The following is a 21252-nucleotide window of genomic DNA, read 5'->3' as shown; positions in this document are numbered from 1 at the left end:
GACATTTTCTCGGTCACCCGTTCGGCATCGCCCGCTCGATCGTCAGGTCGGCATCTTCGCGGTCGCGCGCTCGACATCGTCCGCCCGGCTTCTATCCACAATCGACATCCTTTCGATCGTCCGGTCGGCATCCTTGCGGTCGTGCGCTTGACATCGCTCGTCCGCTCGGTCTGCTCGTCATCCCGCGTGTCGCTCGGTCGACTATCATTTTACTCGTCGCTCGCTTGACGTTTTTCCGCCCGCTCGGCATTTGCCCGACTATTGACTTGGTACTATAGCGACCGCTCGTGTGGCATTATACGATGGGTTAAGCGATTTGATTTGGTTATCGAGAGTGAGTCAGCCTTTGTGATAGACTGTCTAGTCAGTCGGGCTCGCACCTCCTTCGACTAGACTTGAGAGGAAGACTTGTGATGTGGATATATGGAGAGGTGCCCAAAGGGAATTAAGAAAAAGAGGAGAGGGCATTTCGGTCTTTTGGGGCCCGAGTAGGGTTTGATGATTAAAAGGGCATTGTTCATCATCCAGCAAAGAGGGGGTGAACTCGTGTTGTGGTTTCCGCCGCCAAGAAGAGGAGGGTCTTCTTCCTCCTCGGAGTGCTCGCCGACGACGAGGCTGGCCGCCCATGGCTCTGATCCCCTCCTTTTCTTCTTCCGGTCACCGCCTCTCCTCTCCTCCTCTCCTAGACAGTGTTCGTCGTAGCATCCTGCGGCTACCATCGCAGCCGACCACCGGGACATGTCTTACCGTCGCCTCCCACCTCCGACAGTCAGCCGTCGTAACTCCTCTTCTCCTCTTTCTCGTCTCCTCCCCTTCCCTCCGGTTCTAACGCGCCGAGGAGTGTGGTCGCATCCAACAGTTATCGCTGCTACCTCCGGCGACCACCATCGCAGCCGCCTCCGGCAGCTACCGCCACCGCCGCCTCCCGCGGCTACTACAGTGGCCTCCGGCGGTCACCACCTTGCCGCCTTGGGCGGCCATCTCTGCCATCATCTCCAGGGACAACCACAACCACCTCCAGCGATCGTCCTCGCCGCCCTCCAGCGGCCTTCACTGCTGACGCCGCCTCCAGCATCCACTAGCGCTTCACGCCACTACCACATCCATCACCGACCGACCTACGACTTCCATGGTTTGTATTATGTTTTGTGTGTTGTGTTCTGGCCATCGAGCCGCTGAGTTATTGGTATTATCCGGCCCGCGTGCAGTATGTCGACCTGCGAGTCGTTGTGGTATTCCAGTCTAGGTGTTGTTACCATGTCTCGGCCTACAACCGCCTTCTGGATCCATGTTACACCGGATTCCATGTCGTCTCTCTCATATTCGGCTCCTCAGCTGGCTCACGCCCATTTACTCATCAGGGCCATAACGACTCGATCAGTACCGCGATTAACTCATCGACCCATCCGAGGGTGCCCCCCAGGGCCAGGGTATGTCGTAGTACTCATTTTGTACTTATTTTATTGTCTTGTTACTAGTCGGTTGCTTATGTATTCGTGGGACTCGCCTCGAGCGTCGGGGTACCAGAGACCGGGGCAACCCGGTCAATGGCTGCAAGTAGCGTTAATCGGAGGACTTCTGATGACTTGGTCAACACAGAGGACAGCTCACCATCCGAGTCATGGAGATGCGGTCAACATTCCAGACATGTCACATCGGCAGGTTCGTCTTCTCAACTTCCCGACAGGAACAATATGGATTATAAAAAAACATTTTCTCATGTTGCAAATAGGGATGTAAACGAGCTGAACCGAGCTGAATAGTATTAAGCACAAGCTCGACTCATTTAAGTTATATTCGGGCTCAAGCTCGGCTCGAGCTCGAATCAAACTTTTATCACAAGGCTCGAGTTTGACTCATTTTGGAATTACTAAGCTCGCGAACAGTTCGAGCTCGACTTGTTATTAGCTCGATTATCATAGTTAACGAGCCTAACTAAATTAAGCGAGCTCAAGCTCATTTTCGGGCTCGTTTTTGGGCTCGTTTTGTAGGCTTGTTAACGAGCTCGAAAACTTATTTGAATAAATGTTCGACAAATCTAACAACTAAAATAATATAGACTCAACACATCATTGAACATCTCAAACTACCACATTAAACTTCCAAACTCAACACACTATTGAATATGTTTGTGAGCCTTTAATCAAGACGAGCTCGAGCCTGAGTTCACGAGCTTATAAACGAACATGTCTTGAGCCCTTTAAACGAACTGAGCTCGAGCCGGAGTTCACGAGCCTATAAATGAAAATGTTCTCGAGCCTTTTAAATGAGCCGAGCTCAAGCCCTTTAAACAAGTCGAGTTTGAGCTCAAGCTTGCAAGCTTATAAACGAACATGTTCGTGAGCTCACGAGCTAAATATTCTTAAGCTCGAGCTTGGCGCGATAATCTAAATGAACAAACTTGAATGAGCTTTTTATCGAATCGAACTTCGAATAGCTCGCGAACCGTTTGGTTCATTTACATCCCTAGTTGCAAAAATGACGACTGTTCATACTCTGATTGTTGTTACTTCTGTTCGTCGATGGAGATTATCTCAGATGGATGTCAAGAATGCATTTCTAAATGGTGATCTTCATGAAGAAGTGTATATAACACCTCCTAGTATTTCACACCAACCTGGTGAAGTTTACAGGTTTCGTAAAGCGCTTTATGGTCTCAAACAAGCACCTCGTGCTTGGTATGATAAGTTCTCTACAGTGATTATTTTACTTAATTTTCATCCTAGTAATCATGATTTAGCATTGTTTGTTAGATGCACAAATGCAGGTCGTATTCTTTTATCATTATATGTTCATGACATGATTATTACTGGTGATGATTCTGATAGAATTGATTCCCTAAAGTCTGAGTTGGCTCGTCATTTTGCTATGAAAGACTTAGGTATGCTACGCTACTTTCTGGGTATTAAGGTTGCTTATTCCCCAAAATGTTATCTTTTATCCCAATCAAATTATATATCTGATCTATTTGAGCGTGCTCGTCTTACTGATAATAGAGTCGTTGATACTCCTATTGAGACTAATGCTCAATATTCTCCATTTGATGACTCACCTTTGTCGAACCCTAGTTTATACAGAACTATTGTTAGAAGCTTAGTTTATCTCACTGTGACTCGGTCAGATATTGCGTATGTTGTTCATGTGGTTAGTTAATTTGTCGCTGCACCAACTACAGTTTATTAAGTTGTTGTTCTTCGTATTCTCAGTTATCTTCGAGGCATTCAATTTCAAAACCTTTTATTTCTTTCTACTTCATCTCTTGAACTGCGTGCGTACTCTGATGCAGATTGGGTTGGTAATCCTACGAATCGTAAATCTACTACTGGCTTCTATGTTTTTCTTGATGATTCTCTCATTTCTTGGAAGAGTAAGAAGTAAGATGTTATTTCTAAATCTTCCACCAAAGCTGAATATCGTGTCATGACCTCAACTACTTGTGAGATAGTTTGGTTGCGTTGGTTGCTTGCGAATATGGGTATCTCTGTTCATCAACTTACTCCATTATATTATGATAATCAGAGTCTATTCAAATTACACGTAATTCAATTTTTCATGAGCGGATGAAACATATTGAAATTGATTGTCACATTACTCGTCACCATCTTCAGACTGACACCATCGCATTGCCTTTTGTTCCTTCAAAGCTACAGATTGCTGATATGTTTAACAAGTCATATTCTGCTTAACACTTTTATTTCTTATCTGACAAACTCTCAATACTTCTAGCTGTAGCATCGTGAGTTTGAGGGGATGTTAGATTATATATATTTATTTATCTATAGTTTTTAGAATAATTTGATTTTTTTTATATATTTAGAGTTTAGGTTTCTTAACTAAACTATATAACGACCTTATACGCTATATTTTGAATTATCAATTTTAAATTAAATAATATAGTTAGATTTTTCTTTTTCTTAATTTCTAGGAAGATAAAAGGTAAAAAAAAATTACTAATAAATTTTAAAATTATTTTTAATGTGAAAAAATATTAACATAATTTAACTTTAAATTTATCAAAATAATTAAGATTTGATAAGTAAAGATTTATATTTTTAATTAAATCTTAATATAGTAATATATACATATACTCTGGCACGCTACAAGGATAGATCTTCTGATCCCTAAATTCTGATCCATAAATTACAGATCAAATATGATCCACAGTATAAATTTCCATCTATTTAATCAGTAAGATCTCACAATCACTAATCAAAATTTTCAAATTTTTGTATATATATATATAAAAGGTTTTATTATCCTTAGCCGTGTGATTCCTGCCCCGCGTGATAAACGCGTTCGGTCAACTTCTCCATCAATAATTCCATGCCCTACTTAAGCTAGTGTTTCTCCGGGCAACGATTTCGATCGGGCCCACCTAGCTAGTGTTGATAGATCGACACATGTGCAGAATGAAATATGGGTCGACGGCAATCACGTCACTTAAACGCGTCTTTTTAACGGAAGCTTCGCGCAGGTTTCCGCCGTTGGATGGGTTATCTTTCCCGATATAAACATCGCCCCGTAGCTGCTTCACCCGATTCCTCTCGAACAAAGAAATCCCCTTTTCCTCGATCGATTCAGACGATTAAGCCCTAGGAATTTGCGATCGATCGTCCATGGCTGCCTACAGGACGTTGGAGGTGACGCTCATCTCCGCCAAGGACCTCAACGAAGTTAATCTCTTCAGCAAGATGGACGTCTACGCGATCGTATCCCTCGCCGGCGAGCCCCGGTCGGCGCAGCGCACCCCCACTGATAAAGATGGCGGCAAGAATCCCTCCTGGAAAAACGCCACCGTCCGCTTCTCCATCCCCGTAGACGTGGCCGCCGCCTCCCGCCTCGTCGTCCACATCGCTCTCAGATCGGAACGCTCCCTCGGGGATCGGGACATCGGCGAGTTGCACATCCCTCTCAATGAGCTCGTCGGCAACGGGGGCGATAAGAGTTCGTCCCAATTCGTTAGCTATCAGGTTCGCAAGCCCAACTCTGGAAAGCCCAAGGGCGTTCTCAACCTTTCCTACAAATTTTGTGAACCTCCCGCCTCCGCCGACAATGCAAACGCTGCCAGTGCGCCGCCTGCGCCCTCAGGCTACAGTGCGCCGCCTGCGCCCGTAGGCTATCCTGCGCCGGGGAGCAGTGCCACTGCGTACCCTCCGCCGGGGAAGGATTACAAGGTCGGGGAGCCAGTCACCGCCTACCCTGCGCCGGGGAGCAGCGCCAGCGCTTACCCCGCTCCTGGAAATGACTCTAAGGTCGGACAACCCGCCACCGCCTACCCGCCTGCTGGTGCACCGGGAGCCTACCCTCCTCCCTACGGAGCTCCTCCGCAATACGGCTACTCGGGGCGTCCTGCCGGGTACGGGTACCCACCTCCGCCCCAGTACGGATATGCGCCTCCTCCGGCAGGGTACGGGTACCCTCCGCCACCGGTGCCTCAGTATGGGTACGCGGCCGCCGCGCCGCCAAAGAAGAACAAGTTCGGGGCTGGGCTAGGTGCAGGTCTTCTAGGCGGCGCCATCGGCGGCCTACTTTTAGGGGAAATGGTGTCGGATGCATCAGAGTACGACGCGGGATACGACGCCGGCTTTGACGACGCCGGGGGATTCGATTTCTAATGACGCCACTAAAACCGTGCTCCGATCACTCTCGTGTTGCTTATTTCCTTTGTCGTTGATAGTTCGCTGTTCCTGGTTCATCAAGGAGAAAACAAAAGCTTGGATTTTTTTTTTAAAAATTTCGGGAAAAAGTTGTAATTTTGGTTTTGAAAATAAGAGGTTGGGGCTACCTTGAGAATTGTGTATTATAATATCCTTTGACACCTAAGTGCACTTTAAAATTAAGATGACAATGTGTCATATCATTGAATGTACTACCAGAAAAGCTTATCTGAAGCTATAATAAATAGATTTATTAGTGTTTGCAATACACTAATATACAGCACTAAGATATCTGAGGTCGCAAGAGTTCAGTTAGAGCATCCACTGTTCGTTAAAAATAAAAAAATATATATATATCTCTATTATAAAAAAAAATCTTAATAATTTCTTTATAGGTCTCACATTTCTCATTATATATACTTTCTATATCTCTTTCATAATTTAAATTATATATAATTAATTTTAAATCCACAAATTAACAATGAAATAATGTTACCTAACCTTTTTTTTAAAAAAAATATTTTATTATTTTTATTTATTTAAATAGATATAAAAATTATTTAATTTAAAAAATAACAACAAACGGCTCCCTGAATTGGGAGCCTATTCATTGAATTCAATGAAGGAGGGACCTCCGTGGATTTCAGAGCTCCCACGGTGAATCCTGTTATAGCACCTTCTTTTATGGTCAAAATAAAAATAAAAATAGAAATAACAAAGAAGAAATCATTGGAAAGATGTTCACTATCTGGTGATATAAGATGATTATGATCGTCTCAGTGTCTTTGTCAACTCGTCTCAGGATCAACCCGTCTCAGGATCAAATGACTACTAATTTTAGAATAGTGACAGATATATGAAGAAAATATTTACCTCCGTTATATTAAAATTCAAACCCTAAATTTTATGATGATAACATCTCATCTCATGCGTTAGTTACTAGATCGTTCCGATACGACAGAAAGATGTTCACTGTCTGAATTACACAATGTGGTGGGTAGGTGTGACTAATTGGCAGTCTACTGTTTATTGAACGAGCAAGACTAAGCAATGAAAATCAGAGAGATTTATAGCAGGCAATTAACCATCCAAGATAATTACAACTCCTTACCAATGAATTCAGCATTTTAAGTTGAATCTGTCAGCTACTTTAAAGAACAATAAACCTGGCTCCTTGGAGGATGTAGATCTAAATGAGAACAATTTTAAAATATTGATGTTGGATATATACATGGCTGTCCGTGTTGGCAATTTCTTCTGCAAAAATCACCAACTTCTTCAGACTGAAAACAGCAGCAAAACGGATGTTCCTCTATTAATATTTGACTGAATAGCTGAAAGGAAGACTCAGGGTAAAACTTGCATGGAAGAAATGACAAAATTGCTTAAATTTCAATTGTGTGATTTGCATAACTTCCTTAGAGTCACAGAGGTCCTTCTCTGTTGAGCTAATTCTCTTCCTTCCCACAACTGAAATCCTTGTTTCCGGTTTATTTCATGTTTCCACAAATACCGAGCTTCCCCTGACATAAGAACCACTGATCCAGCATTCAAGAAAACAGGGATCCTCTTTATACCCTCTTCTGTTTGAGATTTGTTAATGTTATCTTCTTGTTTACACTGAGTGAAATGCATTACACAAGCTGATTCTAATGAGATTATCGCAATTCCATCATCAAAGCGCATTAGGTCCACATGTGCACAAATTCCCTGCTCATATGAGAAAAAAAAAATAATTGTTTGGGCAGACGGAAGTGGAAGCAACACCATAATTATCAATGTCCATGCAATGAATCATTAATTTAATAGATTTAAACTTAAGCCCTCACCTCCCCTGGATAGTAGACATTGGCAATTAGTTGGTCAAAAAGAGGTTCCCTCTGCAACAAATCTAGTGGCAAAGGCCAACAATCTTCTCCATACTGATCTCCAACAATTGATTCTGTGTCAGCTGCAGGAGATACTTCACTAAACCAGACTGCCTCACAAACTAATCTAGAAAGTTTAGTAGCCCATCCAGGAAGATCACCAAATCTCATAGCCTAAATAATATATAAGAGATATAAATATAAGTACTTATATCAAATTGCTTAAACAGAAGTATCAAGATATTGAAACCTAGTTGAGACCTGGCAAGGGAAACTGGTAGTCAAAAATCAGTATAAAGGGCCTCTCAGTTGTCAGTATACATGAGAAACAGGAACATCCCCCAAGGTTAGATCTAAACAGCACAATTGAACAACTAAAACTATCACAACGACGAGTACTGGATATTCATCCTCAAGCACAATCCCGATGCTAAATTTACAAATTGATGACAATAAGAAGAAAAAGAATATCAAGGACTAGAAAAGATCCAGAAACCGATATCTACATCTACACCTGAAGACAGGCCAAAGAAACTTCTAAGTAATGCAAAGAAGAGATAGATACGTGCTCAAATAAAGACAGTTATCTCATTTATATGCCCAATTGTTCAAAATCCAAAAGTTTGCAATGCTTGTCCAAACAGTTTTCCGTGTTAAGTTTCTAAACCATTAGTAAGTACAAAGGAACACTGATACAGCCGACTCTATTAACAAACAAGTTCATGAAAATCAAAATTTTTGTAGCTTTTAAGGAGTAAACTTCTTGACATGTTCTGATCCAAGAGATTCGTATTTGCACGCTATTAATGTAACATTCTAGAAGCAGCAAAAACTAAAGACCAATCTCCCAGTTTCTCAAATGCAAGTTATCTTAACTCAAGGAGACATGAAATGATAACACCACCTCACGTAGCATCTAGCAAAACGAATCCAAATGTATGATTATACTAACTCGGTCCATTCTCTTTGTTCATTTTTGTCACCAATCTCCGTTGCTAATTAACATAAAACACAACTTCAAAATCAATTCACATTTTCAGAAGTGTAAGTGGAAATAAACAAGACGGAAAGGATAAAGTGGATCGGAAATTAAGTTTACCTGATTATGACAACCATCGTCGAACCACCCTTCTAAAAAAACAAAAAACACAAGCAATAAAATGTATAGGAAACTGTCAATCAAAGACAAAATAAAACCCGGATGCATCTCCACTACCATGTTGGATCGCGGATAGCAGGGATGACTGTTGAGCTGCTGAGAGAAAGTCCCGGCAGAGCCACAAACCTTTAACCCCATCGACCATCTCCCATTTAAGAGGCCGTCCGCAGCGCTCTTCCTGCGCTAACGAAAGATCAGAATAGGCGAAAACATTAGCTTGCGAAACCAAAGCAAGAAACAGGAAATCCAGTATGGCAGGAGGGTGAGGGGCGAGAAAACCAGGAGAAGGGAGCAGGCGGAAGAGGAGGGATCCGATTCTTCTTCTTCCTCGCCACCGCCAGCGCCGTCATCGTCGGAGGACTCCCCAAAGGCCTCTTCCAGCGCGCGTCGCCGAATTTCGTCGCCGCCTTCCATCGTCGCTCTCGATTGGAAGAATTCCAACCAAACCCAGCAATATCGATCAACTCGGTATGGACTGTGGAGAATGGGCCGGTGGTGAAACGGGCCGAGTCCGGGTAAATGTCACCACCCTCTTACCCATGGCATTTCTTTTATTGCGATTATTCTAAATATTTTTTTAAAAAAATAATTATTAAAATAATTAAATGTTTTATGGAAGATTTCTAAATATATAATATATTAATATCAACTGTAAGATCATAATGATCTCATTGGTATATTGAGGAGTACCTCACTTGTTCGTTTGTAATCATTCTTAAAAATAATAGATCCTCTATTTCTCAAGCTCTTTTAATCTCTCTTAGCTTCTTTTACGTGGGTTTCTATAGGACCGTAAATAAGCCAACTCGAGTTAACGTTTGTAATGGTTAGGTTTGTTTGTTAAGGTAATTTAGCTAAATCAAACCAAATCTAAATTAAAGTTGTTAAAATGATTGCTAAGCTTAATTTTATTCCTTTTTTATAAGCTTATTAACTTGGTTCAATCTTGACTTGATTTTAATTCATTTAAATATTATCAAACTCTCAATTTAAATTCTTTTAATTGTTTGAAATTTTTACATTTTAAATTTATTTAATTGATTATTAAATTTAATTATACAAATTTGATTATTCATTTTAAAATTTTATTTGTTTATTTAACATGTTGATAAGATATTTATTGATGAACTAGTGTGATCGTGCACACGCGTTGCGTGTGTAATATAATAATATATAAATAATTTGGGTATTTAAAAATCCGAATTGTTTAGATTTTCTAGTGTCACCCTTATAAACCAAGATTTGACAATAGTGACGCTAGAGAATCCAACAAATTACTTAACGGGCTTCCATATGAAAAAATTATTTTAATTTAATATTATACTTGTCTTAGTAAAAAAAAACTAAGAAAAATATATTTTTTAATATCGCCGGCCTAAAATATTTATAGAAGCTTCTTTGATCATAGTGTTGTCAATTCTAAGATATGAGACTAAAAAAAACTATATTTTTTTTATATAAAACAATCAGAGAAAATTAATGCGCTGTAGCTGAGTCTCGAACTCTAGATCATTGGTTGTTTCGCTTGTGGAATTACTAATAAACCTTGGAATTATTTTTAGTGTAAATAGAAAAAAGGACATTAACGTAAATGTATTTTAGGTTTCACCAAAGTTAGTTAGTAAAAAGGGGAGATTTATAATAAAATAATAAGATTAATATTTTTCATGAATATTAATGGGTCGAATATAAGTGTTCAAACTTATTCGTTTAATTTAATAAATTATTCAAGTGTGTTCATTTAATTGATCTTGTGTGTATTGAATGAATATAAATAAATTTTTATTAAATTAGATACAAATTTATTCATGAAACCTTTGAACAGATTCAGAAATTATATTGGGATAGGCTTGAATTAAAATTGATGGGAATACTTATTTTCATCGCATCGTCTTACTCTCCTCCTCTTTCTCACTCCACTGTGGCCGATATAACCAACTGCTTTTCGTCTTCTCCGAAAGAGACATTCAAAATCTGTTACTATATATTCTAAATTACCATTCAATATTTATTACTATTGAATAAGCTACTTGTTTGCTAGACTTAGTGCAAAGAACAGTGAGGCTGGATTAAATAAAAATTAGAGCTTCCTATTCTGGGCTGGAAAACTCCTATGGTGACTTGTTCTTCAGACTATTGGCATTTGACTGAAGACTAAAAAAAGGAAAATAAACCAAAAGACTAAAGGATAAATCAAACAAAATAATAAAAATTATTGCTGGTTTACTTGAATTGGCCCAGGGAAAAGAAAAATAAACAACAAAACAACTACAAAAATGAAAGGAAAAGATAACAGAAGTTTTACCTCTGTTTTCACGGTCTCAATAAGCTCCGATAATAATAAGTAGGGCTTATTTACTTTGGATCACATGAGGGCTGGATCAGGGCTGCCCTCATATGAATCCGTCTAAGAACGTTTGGTTCATTTACAATATCAAGTGAGGCTTACTTTAATTTGAACCTTTACGGGATAGTTGTCTAAGTGTATAATGGGTTATGTAATAAGTGCTACAACAACTCTATTATACCCACCTTTAAATGACTAGACAATACGTTAAAAGCTAACAATTTTGTTTGAAATTAATCCTTCTATTTGACTGCAAACATCTGAAAATAATTTGTTTGCTCACATGTTGTTGTGATTGTACTAACAGGGTACTGACGCTATATAGAAAGACTTTTGTGGAATCACTTATAGAACATCAAGTAAGCTTAATGCCTTATTTAAGGCCAACCTAGTGTGAATGGTCTTCTTGTGAGTTGTGAGATCAAATGAGTTAATTATTTAGAATCACATGCACATGTGTGATTCTTCTAACTTAGGATGCAATAGCCAAGGATGGTTGATAAAGCATTAATAAACTTTATGGACCTAATAGTTAATTAACACCATATACTTTCATTGTGCAACTTTTCTTAGGTCACCTTAATTGTGGGAGAGGTGCATCTAAACTCTACTTTATGCAACTTTTCTTTGATTTCTATCGTCACAGAAAAGTTCATAAAATTACAATCAATCTTTAATTTGGATATTTTTATAAGTCATCCATCTAAATTTTAAATAGAAATATAATAAATTACATAGACTAGAATACAAAATGTAGAGTGACATTCTTAGAGAAGATTCTTCTTCTTCTTCTCCCACTCTTTTTGCTCTTCTATTTGACCACTAGTTTTAATGGTTGCCGATTAATTAACTGAAAAATATCATTGAGGTGCTTGGTTATTTGTATCCGGGGTAAAACGGTGGTGGTGGAGATGCATAGCTAAATTCAGCAATTGGAGGCAGTAGATTCGTTGGTGGCTCAGGCGGCGATGAAAAAGAAGTTGAGGGCATAGGAGGAGAGTAGGCTAACGGCGACGGTAGAGAATGAGGGGGAGAGCTGAATGACTTCTTTGGTGATTCGGCATTTGGTGTAGGCGGAGAGTTCACTGAAAGTGGTGGCGAATAGATCGACGGAGGTGGAGACTGAACCGCAACCGGCGGCGACGGTGGTTGTACTGGGAGAGAAGAACTTGAGGGCATTGGAGGAGAGTAGGCAGGTTTTAGAGAGTCGAATGGATTCTTTGGTGATTCGGCATTTGGTGTAGGTGGAGAGTGCACTGAAGGTGGTACTGGCGAATTGATCGACGGAGGTGGAGACTGAACCGCAACCGCCGGCGGCGGCGGTGGTTGTACTGGGAGAGAAGAACTTGAGGACATTGGAGGAGAGTACGCAGGTTTTAGAGAGTCGAATGGCTTCTCTGGTGATTCGGCATTTGGTGTAGGTGGAGAGTGCAGTGAAGGCGGCACTGGCGAATAGATTGTCGGAGGTGGAGACTGAACCGCAACCGCCGGCGGCGGCGGTGGTTGCACTGGAAGAGAAGAACTTGAGGGCATTGGAGGAGAGTAGATAGCAGGTTTTGGAGAGTCGAATGGCTTCTTTGACGATTCGGCATTTGGTGTAGGTGGAGAGTGCAGTGAAGGCGGTTCTGGCGAATAAGACGGAGGTGGAGACTGAACCGCAACCGGAGGAGGCGGCGGCGGTTGTTCTGGAAGAGAAGAACTTGAGGACATTGGAGGAGAGTAGATAACAGGTTTTGGAGAGTCGAATGGCTTCTTTGGCGATTCGGCATTTGGTGTAGGTGGAGAGTGCACTGAAGGTGGTACTGGCGAATAGATCGACGGAGGTGGAGACTGAACCGCAACTGGCGGTTGCGGCGGCGGCGGCGGCGGCGGCGGTTGTACTGGAAGAGAAGAACTTGATGACATTGGAGGAGAGTAGATAACAGGTTTTGGTGTTGGTGGCAGGGGAGACTCATGTGACTGCTTTGGAGATTTAGGAGATGGCTTTGGTGTAGGTTTCTCCGTCGACGACGCCCCGCACTTGAATCGACTACAATTGGTAAATTGAGTCGCCATTGCACCGCAGATCCACGACGGCTTTTGGCCGGGAAAATGGGAGAGGCAGTTCCTCTTTCCATCTAGCAAAACATTATTGGGCTTCGTCGACGCCGCCGCCGCCGCACACTCTTTCGACATCCATTTGAAGTAGTTGTAGGAGAAGACGAAGTTAGTTAAACTCGGCAACTGACACACTCCTTTGGGTATGTTGCCGTTGAGCACATTGTGCGACAAATCCATTTTCTTGAGCTTCTTCAACTTCCTCAGGCTCTTGGGCAACGCTCCGACGAGGGAGTTCCAGCTCGCGTCCACCACCGTCGCATTGCTCAACAACCCGATCTCCGCCGGCAAGCACCCGCCGAGATCATTGTTGAGAAGGATGATCTCGTTGAGCGTGTTCCCCATCTCCCCGATGCTCGTCGGAATGCACCCGCCGAGCTTGTTGTTGGCGAGCACGACGACAGAGGCAGTGGAGTTACCGAAATTGTCCGGGATCGGAGAGGTGAAATGATTGTTGTTCACGAAAATGGCGTCGAGGTGTTTGTTAAAGAGGGACGGAGGCAAAGCGCCCTCGAACTCATTGAATCGCATATCGAGGTACTTGAGCGCCGGCAGGCGGAGGAGGACTTTAGGAAATCTCCCGACGAAGCGGTTGTTACTGACATCGAACTCGTAGAGGAGCTTGAGGCGGGAGAAGCTCTCGGGGATGATGCCGCAGAAGCGATTGGAATTGATGTGGAAGATGGCGGCATCAAAGAGGAGGCCGAGCTCTGCAGGGAGATATCCGGCGATGCCGGCGCCATTGAGGTCGATGCCGGCGATCACATCGACAGAGGAGTCGTCGAGCGCTGAAGCACAGAACACGCCTTTGTAGGAGCATAGATCGGTGCCATGCCAGTTCTCGGTGAAGTTGTGGGGGTCGGAGTACATGGCATGCTTCCAGGCCTGGAGGGCTACGTAGGCACGACGGAGCCGGAGGTTGGTAATGCCGGTGGCCATCTCGACATCGAAGGCAAAGTCTTTTGGGAGATCGTCGCCATTGTCGCCCTCGGAAAGGCCAAGAAGTTGCTGTCGGGAAATGGATGCGCCATCGCCGGAAACGAGGGGGAGGAGGAAGAGGAGGAGGAGGTAGGAGATGGAACGACCAGCCATCGAGAAAGGCAATGGGAAAGGATGAGAGGAGGACGTCGAGATAATGGAGGGAATGAAAGATTCGGTGGTGGTTGATTGTCCTCTTTTGGTGGAAGTTAAGTTAGTTAGTGTTGGGTATTTATTAAAATAGTCATTGACCGTCAAAAGTCAACATATTCATGGGGATGATAATTAAAGAGGGAATTGATGGTTACTCTATTTCCATTATTTTGAAATATTAGAAAATATTACGTCACACACACAAACTCAAACGTATTTTACTTGGTGCCTTTGGGCCTGACGGTGACCCCTGCAATGGCCATGCCGCCCTTCCACCATTCGCTCTCCACGTCGAGCATCCCAAACTCAACCTTCCCGGCGGTGAATTTCCCCGGCTTGAACTCCCCTCCGTGGATTTGCAGCCACTCGCCGACTCCTCTGCTCCTCTGCAGCGCCACCATCTCGTTACCCCTCTTCTTCATCCTGCTTGCCCCGCACAGAAAGGTCACCGGGGTTTTGCTCCACCCAAACGCGTCCACCTTGAACTTAACGTGGTAGATGATCTCGTAAGTCTTGGACGGGTTCAGCTGGCGATCGTGCCTCGTCAGATCCAGAGTTCCTGTTACCTGAAGCCATTTCACCTGGTTGAGCTCTGCGGCGCTGTCAAAGCTGTGCCATGCAACTCGATTACGATCGCATTGTATGTAGTGTAGGGTTCAAGCTAATTAAGGGAGCATTGCATTTGTCGATGTACCTGAGTTGGTGTTTGGCAAAATCTTTAGGGAGCTTGTCTTTGGAGAGACTAGGCCACTTCCAGAACCTTTCGTCTTTGCCCCAAGTTATTTGCATGGCTTTGGCCGAGATGTAGATTGTGTCTGCAACTCGTCTCACCCACCTTTCCTGTTCGGGACGAGGAATTAGATCACAGGAGAACGATTTTGTATATCGAACAGGAAAAAACACAACTTACGTGCATGAGACCGTTCCAGTGAGGTGACTCGGCGCGGCTCATCTTGATCGACTGATCTGTCAGCTTCTTTCAATTTTCTTCTTCTTCTTCTTCACTTGCTGTGCTATCCTCTGCCTTCAGAGAATCCATATTTATAGGAGAAAAAAGACAGGATAAGCACAAGATAAAGTGGTTAATCTTACGTCGAAGAATATATTCTTCCTTCTTTTTTACCTCTACTCCTTTCCTGACTAAACAATCGGCGGCTCAAAACCTATGGTCGGTTTTGTCATCAGCGTTGTCGAAAGACAGAGGAAGTGAGGAAAGTAATCAAAGACGGAAAGCGAGCACGTAATGGGATTCGAAATTAAAGCAAATGGAATGTCAGCTAGCTCGAAGTAAAAGAAGATAGAAGCAAATTGAGTTGTGGTGCTATTGTTAATATAATGGCCACTAGTGATGGGTCTCGAATTTGCCTCCCGGGGTATCAGCTACTTAACTTACCGACGTAAACGAGGTTGGTGGGTACTGGCAGCGAATCTGGCACGCGGCGTGGAGGTGCCGGCCGACATGACAACTAGAAAGCAGATATCAATTCTGGGACGGGCCAATTTGCTATTGATCATCAAAAGCAAGCAGAGAGATTTCCTAATGTAAAGGTCAACTCTCTAGTTGCCGGATTTGCTAATGACGCATGCATTTGTGTAATTTCTCGAGGGTGATCCCTCACCCTCCTGTCCTGCTTCTTAAAGCTAACTGCTACGGGCCGTCAGGATCAGCCCTTTTTTCAAGGTGTATATTTCAGAAATTTTCAAATGCCTATGGTACATAATACTTTAATATTTATCAAATGATGCATTTTGATATTTATTAAGGAATACACATTTTTTAAAAAATATCTTTTTTATTAAGGAATACACATATAATGATGCATTCTGATATTTTTTGATATTTTTTTTAAAATAAATATCTAATAAACATTAACGAATAATTCGTCCTTTAATCATTTTTATATTGATAAAATTCTAAAATAAAAATAAAAAGAAGTCGTGCGCTCGCACATATTTTTATTAAATTAAATTATTTTTTTTTAATATTTAAAAGGAAAAATAATAATAAATTAAATTTAATGATTTATTTTAAATGTTGGTATCTTAAAAGAGAAAATTAATAATAACTGAAATTTGTTTTAATAATAATATTTTAAAAAATTATTTGGGTATATTTATTTTTAGGATGTCAATTCGGATTAGTCGAACCGATTCGGATCGGATTGATATATTTTTTTAAAATTTCAATTCGAACTCGAATTCAATTCTTAAACTCGAACCTGAATCCAAACCTTATCAATTTGATCAATCCGAATCCGACCCGAATAATTTAATTAAAAATATATTTTTTACTATTATTTCTATAATTTTTCACTTTTGTCTTAATATTTCATTATTATTATATCTTAATTTTTAAAATAAAATTTAATTTAACCCTAAAAAAATTCACAAGATTCTAAATTCGGATCAACCCGAGTCAATTTGAACCCAATCCAAACTTAATCCAAAAATTTTGAATCTGAATATCCTCAAGCCAACCTGAATCCAAAAATTCCTACTTGGACACGGTCCGGATCCAGCCCATTACGTCTTCTATAAACCCTATGATGGCTGGTCTCCCTCTACGACGCTAGCAGTGGAGGAAGCGAAAGGGGAGGATCGCGAAGGAGTTGGTTGCTATACATTGGGCAAAAGGCGATAACGCTCGCCCCCAGCGCCCCCGCCGTACCTTGCCCAAGGCCGAGATGGCCTGCGCTGCCAAACCCCCGTGATGCCGATGTGAGTTCCGCACCTCCTCTCTCCTTTCTGTCATAATCGCATCACTAATTAGTCCTTGTTCTTTGTGTTCTTTCTTATGATGTTTTTTGTGGTCTTAAAGACGACAACTGATTCGACTGTTCTTTTAGAATCTCACAAGATAGGGGATTGCGCTTATGAGTCTATTATCTATTCAGAAAAAACCCCGAGGATACGGTGAAAGGTTCTTATTTATGCATTTCTGATACATGATGACAACACTGATAAAAAAATCTCAGCTTTAGAAGTTTGATAATTTGTTTCTGTATATTATTATGATTGATGATCCCCCGGTTTTTTTTTTTCAGAAGTCGTATTGAAACTGCAACAAGCCTTGGAGTTGGATCCTGAATGGCATGCAGCACTATTGATCTTGGGGAATGGCCATAGTCAGCAAGGGTTCTCCACCCCTAACGAATAGGTTTTTTTGGGTTGCTTGAGAAGGCAACTTAGTGCTTCGAGCAGGCTGTGAAATTGGTAACTCTCTTCTTCAAAAGAATAGAGATCCTGCTCAATTCTTTTTCCTCAAGTTGGTCATTATATTTCGTTATTTGACTCTCTGATTTACTTGTTTTGTAGCAACTAATTTCGTACCAGAATGTCCTTATAAGAACTCCTAGTAATTATGATGTGTTATGCTGAATGTTGGACTAAGATAGCTGACCGTGCAGAAAATGATTTTTGTCTGACTTGTGCCTCTAGTTGTGTGGCTGTATCAAATGTGTTATTGCACTATAAGCTATTGTTAGCGGTGACACGTACTGTAATTTTACCAAACTGAATTAGCATCCATAACCTTCTTTAACTAAATTGATGTCAGTGTTCTATTGTAGCAAGTATTTTATGTGTGAATATATATTATGAAAATAACAACTTGGTTTGCTTACATGTTATAGTGAAGTCCTATTTTCCATGATATATGAGGCGACCATTATTATCTCAAAATCTTTCTTGAGACATCTAAACCTCTTCCCTCCGGTACTTGTGTTGTGCCAAGAAATACAATCTTATATGGCTAATCAACTAGCTTCTCAATTGATTCATCTTTTATTATCATGTTATAGGCATCCTCAAGGAATTCTTTGTTGGTTTTGAAAATTTATTAGTTGTTGATTACTTCATATTTGATCGTGAAACCAAGGTGTTTTTCTGAAAACTTTTATTCTTTAAAGGACTTTAAATGTCAGATAGCTTCAACTATTGTATCGATTGATTGTTGATGTGCTGTGAACTATAGTAACAACTATAATCTCTAATTCCTTCCTGAGTATGCTTGTGGATGGGCACAAGATACCATGCAACTAGGTTCTGCCCTGTTTTTCTTGGTACACTTAATTGCAGTATATTGCTTGCACCAGGAATATTTCTCTAAACCAAGGAGTAGAACAAAAGTATCAATATCAAATTTCAGCTGCAGAAGTCGGAGCATAAACCTCAAATTTCAGTTTATACTGCATAAGATGATTTTGCCCATTAGTAGCCTCTCTATTTCCTAATATGAAAGATTTGTGAGAAAATAGCTTTTTGCATTATATTTTACTTTGTTTTTCTTATCTCAGTAGGAAACACTCCTTGATGGTCATATATTATTTTGACTGAACATATTACTTCCTGTAGATTTTATCTCTTTTAGCCATTATTACGTGCTTACTTAAAACAGTGAGAATCATCCCATATAAAAGAATGACATCCATTTAATTTGATTATAGACGAATCAAACCGCTTCAAAAGATGATCCCCAACAAGGAATGAATGCCAAAAGCTTCAATGTGAATAGACGGTGATTTATAAATAACCAGAAACTCATTGGATATATAGATAAGGACTTGTTGTTAGGATTCGGTTTAGATATTGTACTTCCAAATCTACTATGCTTTAACACATCTATTTTCTGGTTTCTATTTCTTTCAAATTACTCTTTTCCAGCTTTGTATCTTGATATATTATATTAGATGTATTTTCGTTTCTATTTCTTTCAAATTACTCTTTTCCAGCTTTGCATCTTGATATATTATATTAGATGTTGTACAAATAATCTCATTTCTAATTCTGCTCCTAATTTTCAGGCGCCCAAGGATAGTGATCTGAAGTATGATATAGATCACATCCTCCTCCAAGATAATATATGTAAAGATGTAGAGCTACTGACCTCCTAGTGAGAGGAACATTCTGTGATACATAACAGATCAACCAGACTATACAACTTTATAAATCATTGTAATGAACTATTTTTTTAAAAAAGGTCTACATCATTTTGAGAGCGTGGAATATCAACAGCTTAAAATAAGTTGCTTCGGATAATCTTAGTTATCAAGGAATTCCTGTGAAAATTAATTTTATAGTGGTAAACTATTTCATTATTTGAAATATAAATATGCATCAGATCTGTATATTTGGACAACATATCAAAGAAACAAGAACCTATGCCACCCTCTGCGAGCATTCAATTTTAAACTAATGGATCTTAAAAGGAGGTAATTTTGTACTAATGAACTTGTCAAGATTTTGATTTAGTAGACATTCTCAAATCAAGTAGTTGAATCAGTGACTTATCGAGTTTCAAGATCAGTACCCTCGATACAGAAACTCCACCGTAACTACATGACGACTATACAGATGCAAAAAAATAAAAAAATACATGTACAGACTCTTAAATCTTCCTGAAGGAATAGATCAGTCTTCTATCGTCGGTACGGATACTGCTTGAAATTGAAATACAATCGCAAAGTCCCATTGTCGAAAGTAGACATAAAGCCTTTCTTTGGAGAGTACTCCAGATCCTTATTTACAATCCGAAAAGCCTGCAACGATAGGTGACACATAAGTAATCATATCACAATTAGAGAAAATATCTAGATCATGAGTTTATTCTAATTAACATACATATTATTAGAAAATTTAAGTTTAAATACTTACTATGTCCTGGTAGGGTGGGCCACTATAGAATCTGAGAAGGCAGGTGTCGTTATTGGTGCCATCCTTTTCGAATGTATACTGCGGTACTTTAGACTTATCGATAAGGTCCGGAAAAAATACATTGAACTTATAACCTTGGACCATCTTAGGAGGAGGATTGTCCCGATCGTAGTGAGTTCGATTGTACTTGTTCCAGACAAATCCTGTACGAATCAGATTGAGGTATTCTGGCTTCTGTGTACGGTATTTATCATGCCACAATTTCATCTGAAAAAACAAAGTGTGCTTCAGTATGCATACTTTTGATGAAATAATAATAGGTTTGACAGCATAAGAACATGTATTTTGAATTTGATAGAAAAAATAAATTAATTAAAAGATATAGTGAAATAAAATAATATATACCTGTGAATGCAGAGTTACTTCGGAGCCAGCACCGAAAAGGGCTTCGCCTTCGTCCAGAGCTGCTCCCATGGCTCTCATAGCTTTGAGTTTCATATTCTCTTGGGGCGTGCGCGACTTCTTAGCATTCATTTGCTCCTCCAATATTTCTACAGCCTTGCGTTTCATCATGCTGCCTGCAACAGACGGAGCGCGGGCGCAAAGACGACGGAGGGCGCAAAGTCGACGGAGGGCGTACGGACGAGGCAGGACGGAGGACGCACTGCACTGTGGCAGCAGCAGTTGCTGCTCGCGGCTCGCCGGCGTGAAAGAGGGCAGCAGCTCGAGTATTCGGCGACTTCGCAGCTCCCCGGTGACGACCCACAGCAGCCGCCGTAGCCCCTTCCGGGCTGGAGAGGGATGGCAGAGGGCGGCGCAGCGTCGGTCGGAGGAAGGAGCGGCGTCGGTCGGAGGAAGGCGAGGAAGGCGCAGCGTCGGCGGAGACAGGCACGGCGTCGGGCGGGCGGGCGGGCGGAATCGCGAGGGGAAAAAAGGGGCAAGGAGTCGGCGGAAAGGCAATGGAAGTTAGGGTTTTCTTTAATTATTCAACTCCTTTTAAATAGATAAATCCAACGGCTAATTGAATCATCCTTGAAATATTTATAACTTTGTTAAAAAATCCCAAAAAATCAATAAATATGTAAAAATTCCAAGAACTTAAATATAATATATATCCTCATTATTTATCAAATTATTATTATTGTTATCCCCTAAACAAATTCACTTGTCTTAAATTTTAAATTATTTTCATAGTTAATCATCCCAAATCTTATATAATATTTATTTATCCGTTATCAAACAAATTCGATCTCTTCCCTCACCTCCTCCCCAGCAGTAGGATATTAGGAAAAAATCTACACTTCTGGGCCGGGATATTTCGGCCCGTTAGATCCTATAATG

General features: G+C 40.8%; 5 protein-coding genes and 1 long non-coding RNA gene across 8 annotated transcripts; 2 read left to right on the top strand and 4 right to left on the bottom strand.

Annotated features, from left to right (window-relative positions):
- The first annotated feature begins 4506 nt into the window (after positions 1-4506).
- On the top strand, positions 4507-5806 carry LOC121976811 (protein SRC2-like). The gene has a single exon (XM_042529171.1). The coding sequence runs from the start codon at positions 4617-4619 to the stop codon at positions 5613-5615; it is 999 nt and encodes a 332-aa protein (XP_042385105.1). The 5' UTR covers positions 4507-4616; the 3' UTR covers positions 5616-5806.
- Positions 5807-6701: 895 nt separating this feature from the next.
- Positions 6702-9134, bottom strand: LOC121976810 (alkylated DNA repair protein alkB homolog 8). Of its 3 annotated transcripts, XM_042529170.1 has the most exons (5): positions 8964-9134; positions 8742-8862; positions 8625-8656; positions 7487-7699; positions 6702-7367 (listed from the first exon to the last, which is right to left on the bottom strand). In XM_042529170.1, the coding sequence occupies exons 1-5, from the start codon at positions 9096-9098 to the stop codon at positions 7050-7052; spliced, it is 819 nt and encodes a 272-aa protein (XP_042385104.1). In that variant the 5' UTR covers positions 9099-9134; the 3' UTR covers positions 6702-7049. The 3 variants fall into 3 exon arrangements, with proteins under 3 accessions (XP_042385104.1, XP_042385102.1, XP_042385103.1); XM_042529168.1 differs by having other exon boundaries at positions 8625-8867; XM_042529169.1 differs by having other exon boundaries at positions 8625-8862; positions 8964-9130.
- Positions 9135-11907: 2773 nt separating this feature from the next.
- LOC121978708 (leucine-rich repeat extensin-like protein 4) lies at positions 11908-14220 on the bottom strand. The gene has a single exon (XM_042531010.1). It carries the CDS (start codon positions 14218-14220, stop codon positions 11908-11910), a length of 2313 nt encoding a protein of 770 aa, XP_042386944.1.
- A 171-nt stretch (positions 14221-14391) lies between these two features.
- Positions 14392-15282, bottom strand: LOC121976807 (uncharacterized protein PHLOEM PROTEIN 2-LIKE A4-like). The gene is made up of 3 exons (XM_042529165.1): positions 15170-15282; positions 14954-15099; positions 14392-14868 (listed from the first exon to the last, which is right to left on the bottom strand). The coding sequence occupies exons 1-3, from the start codon at positions 15209-15211 to the stop codon at positions 14478-14480; spliced, it is 579 nt and encodes a 192-aa protein (XP_042385099.1). The 5' UTR covers positions 15212-15282; the 3' UTR covers positions 14392-14477.
- A 1546-nt stretch (positions 15283-16828) lies between these two features.
- On the top strand, positions 16829-19263 carry LOC121976809. Its single transcript, XR_006110688.1, has 4 exons — positions 16829-16977; positions 17106-17179; positions 17304-17472; positions 19062-19263. It is a non-coding gene; the product is annotated as an uncharacterized LOC121976809 (long non-coding RNA).
- A 265-nt stretch (positions 19264-19528) lies between these two features.
- Positions 19529-20817, bottom strand: LOC121976808 (cactin-like). The gene is made up of 3 exons (XM_042529167.1): positions 20317-20817; positions 19912-20178; positions 19529-19796 (listed from the first exon to the last, which is right to left on the bottom strand). The coding sequence occupies exons 1-3, from the start codon at positions 20482-20484 to the stop codon at positions 19677-19679; spliced, it is 555 nt and encodes a 184-aa protein (XP_042385101.1). The 5' UTR covers positions 20485-20817; the 3' UTR covers positions 19529-19676.
- Between the last annotated feature and the right edge of the window lie 435 nt (positions 20818-21252).

The sequence above is a fragment of the Zingiber officinale genome, chromosome 4B, assembly GCF_018446385.1.
Source record: "Zingiber officinale cultivar Zhangliang chromosome 4B, Zo_v1.1, whole genome shotgun sequence".
NCBI lineage: Eukaryota > Viridiplantae > Streptophyta > Magnoliopsida > Zingiberales > Zingiberaceae > Zingiber > Zingiber officinale.
This window is presented reverse-complemented; position numbering and strand designations above follow the sequence as displayed.

What these genes read in the sequence shown, in the direction of transcription:
- LOC121976808 (XM_042529167.1), bottom strand. Translation starts at nt 20,484, where the DNA reads ATGATGAAACGCAAGGCTGTAGAAATATTGGAGGAGCAAATGAATGCT. An exon ending in AAGTAACTCTGCATTCACAG is followed by an intron (nt 20,179 to 20,316) that starts GTATATATTATT and finishes TTGTTTTTTCAG; the next exon opens with ATGAAATTGTGGCATGATAA. An exon ending in GCCCACCCTACCAGGACATA is followed by an intron (nt 19,797 to 19,911) that starts GTAAGTATTTAA and finishes CTATCGTTGCAG; the next exon opens with GCTTTTCGGATTGTAAATAA.
- LOC121976811 (XM_042529171.1), top strand. Translation starts at nt 4,617, where the DNA reads ATGGCTGCCTACAGGACGTTGGAGGTGACGCTCATCTCCGCCAAGGAC.
- LOC121976807 (XM_042529165.1), bottom strand. Translation starts at nt 15,211, where the DNA reads ATGAGCCGCGCCGAGTCACCTCACTGGAACGGTCTCATGCAC. An exon ending in ACTGGAACGGTCTCATGCAC is followed by an intron (nt 15,100 to 15,169) that starts GTAAGTTGTGTT and finishes CGTCCCGAACAG; the next exon opens with GAAAGGTGGGTGAGACGAGT. An exon ending in TTTGCCAAACACCAACTCAG is followed by an intron (nt 14,869 to 14,953) that starts GTACATCGACAA and finishes TGCATGGCACAG; the next exon opens with CTTTGACAGCGCCGCAGAGC.
- LOC121978708 (XM_042531010.1), bottom strand. Translation starts at nt 14,220, where the DNA reads ATGGCTGGTCGTTCCATCTCCTACCTCCTCCTCCTCTTCCTCCTCCCC.
- LOC121976810 (XM_042529168.1), bottom strand. Translation starts at nt 9,098, where the DNA reads ATGGAAGGCGGCGACGAAATTCGGCGACGCGCGCTGGAAGAGGCCTTT. An exon ending in CCGCCTGCTCCCTTCTCCTG is followed by an intron (nt 8,868 to 8,963) that starts GTTTTCTCGCCC and finishes ATCTTTCGTTAG; the next exon opens with CGCAGGAAGAGCGCTGCGGA. An exon ending in ACGATGGTTGTCATAATCAG is followed by an intron (nt 7,700 to 8,624) that starts GTAAACTTAATT and finishes TATATTATTTAG; the next exon opens with GCTATGAGATTTGGTGATCT.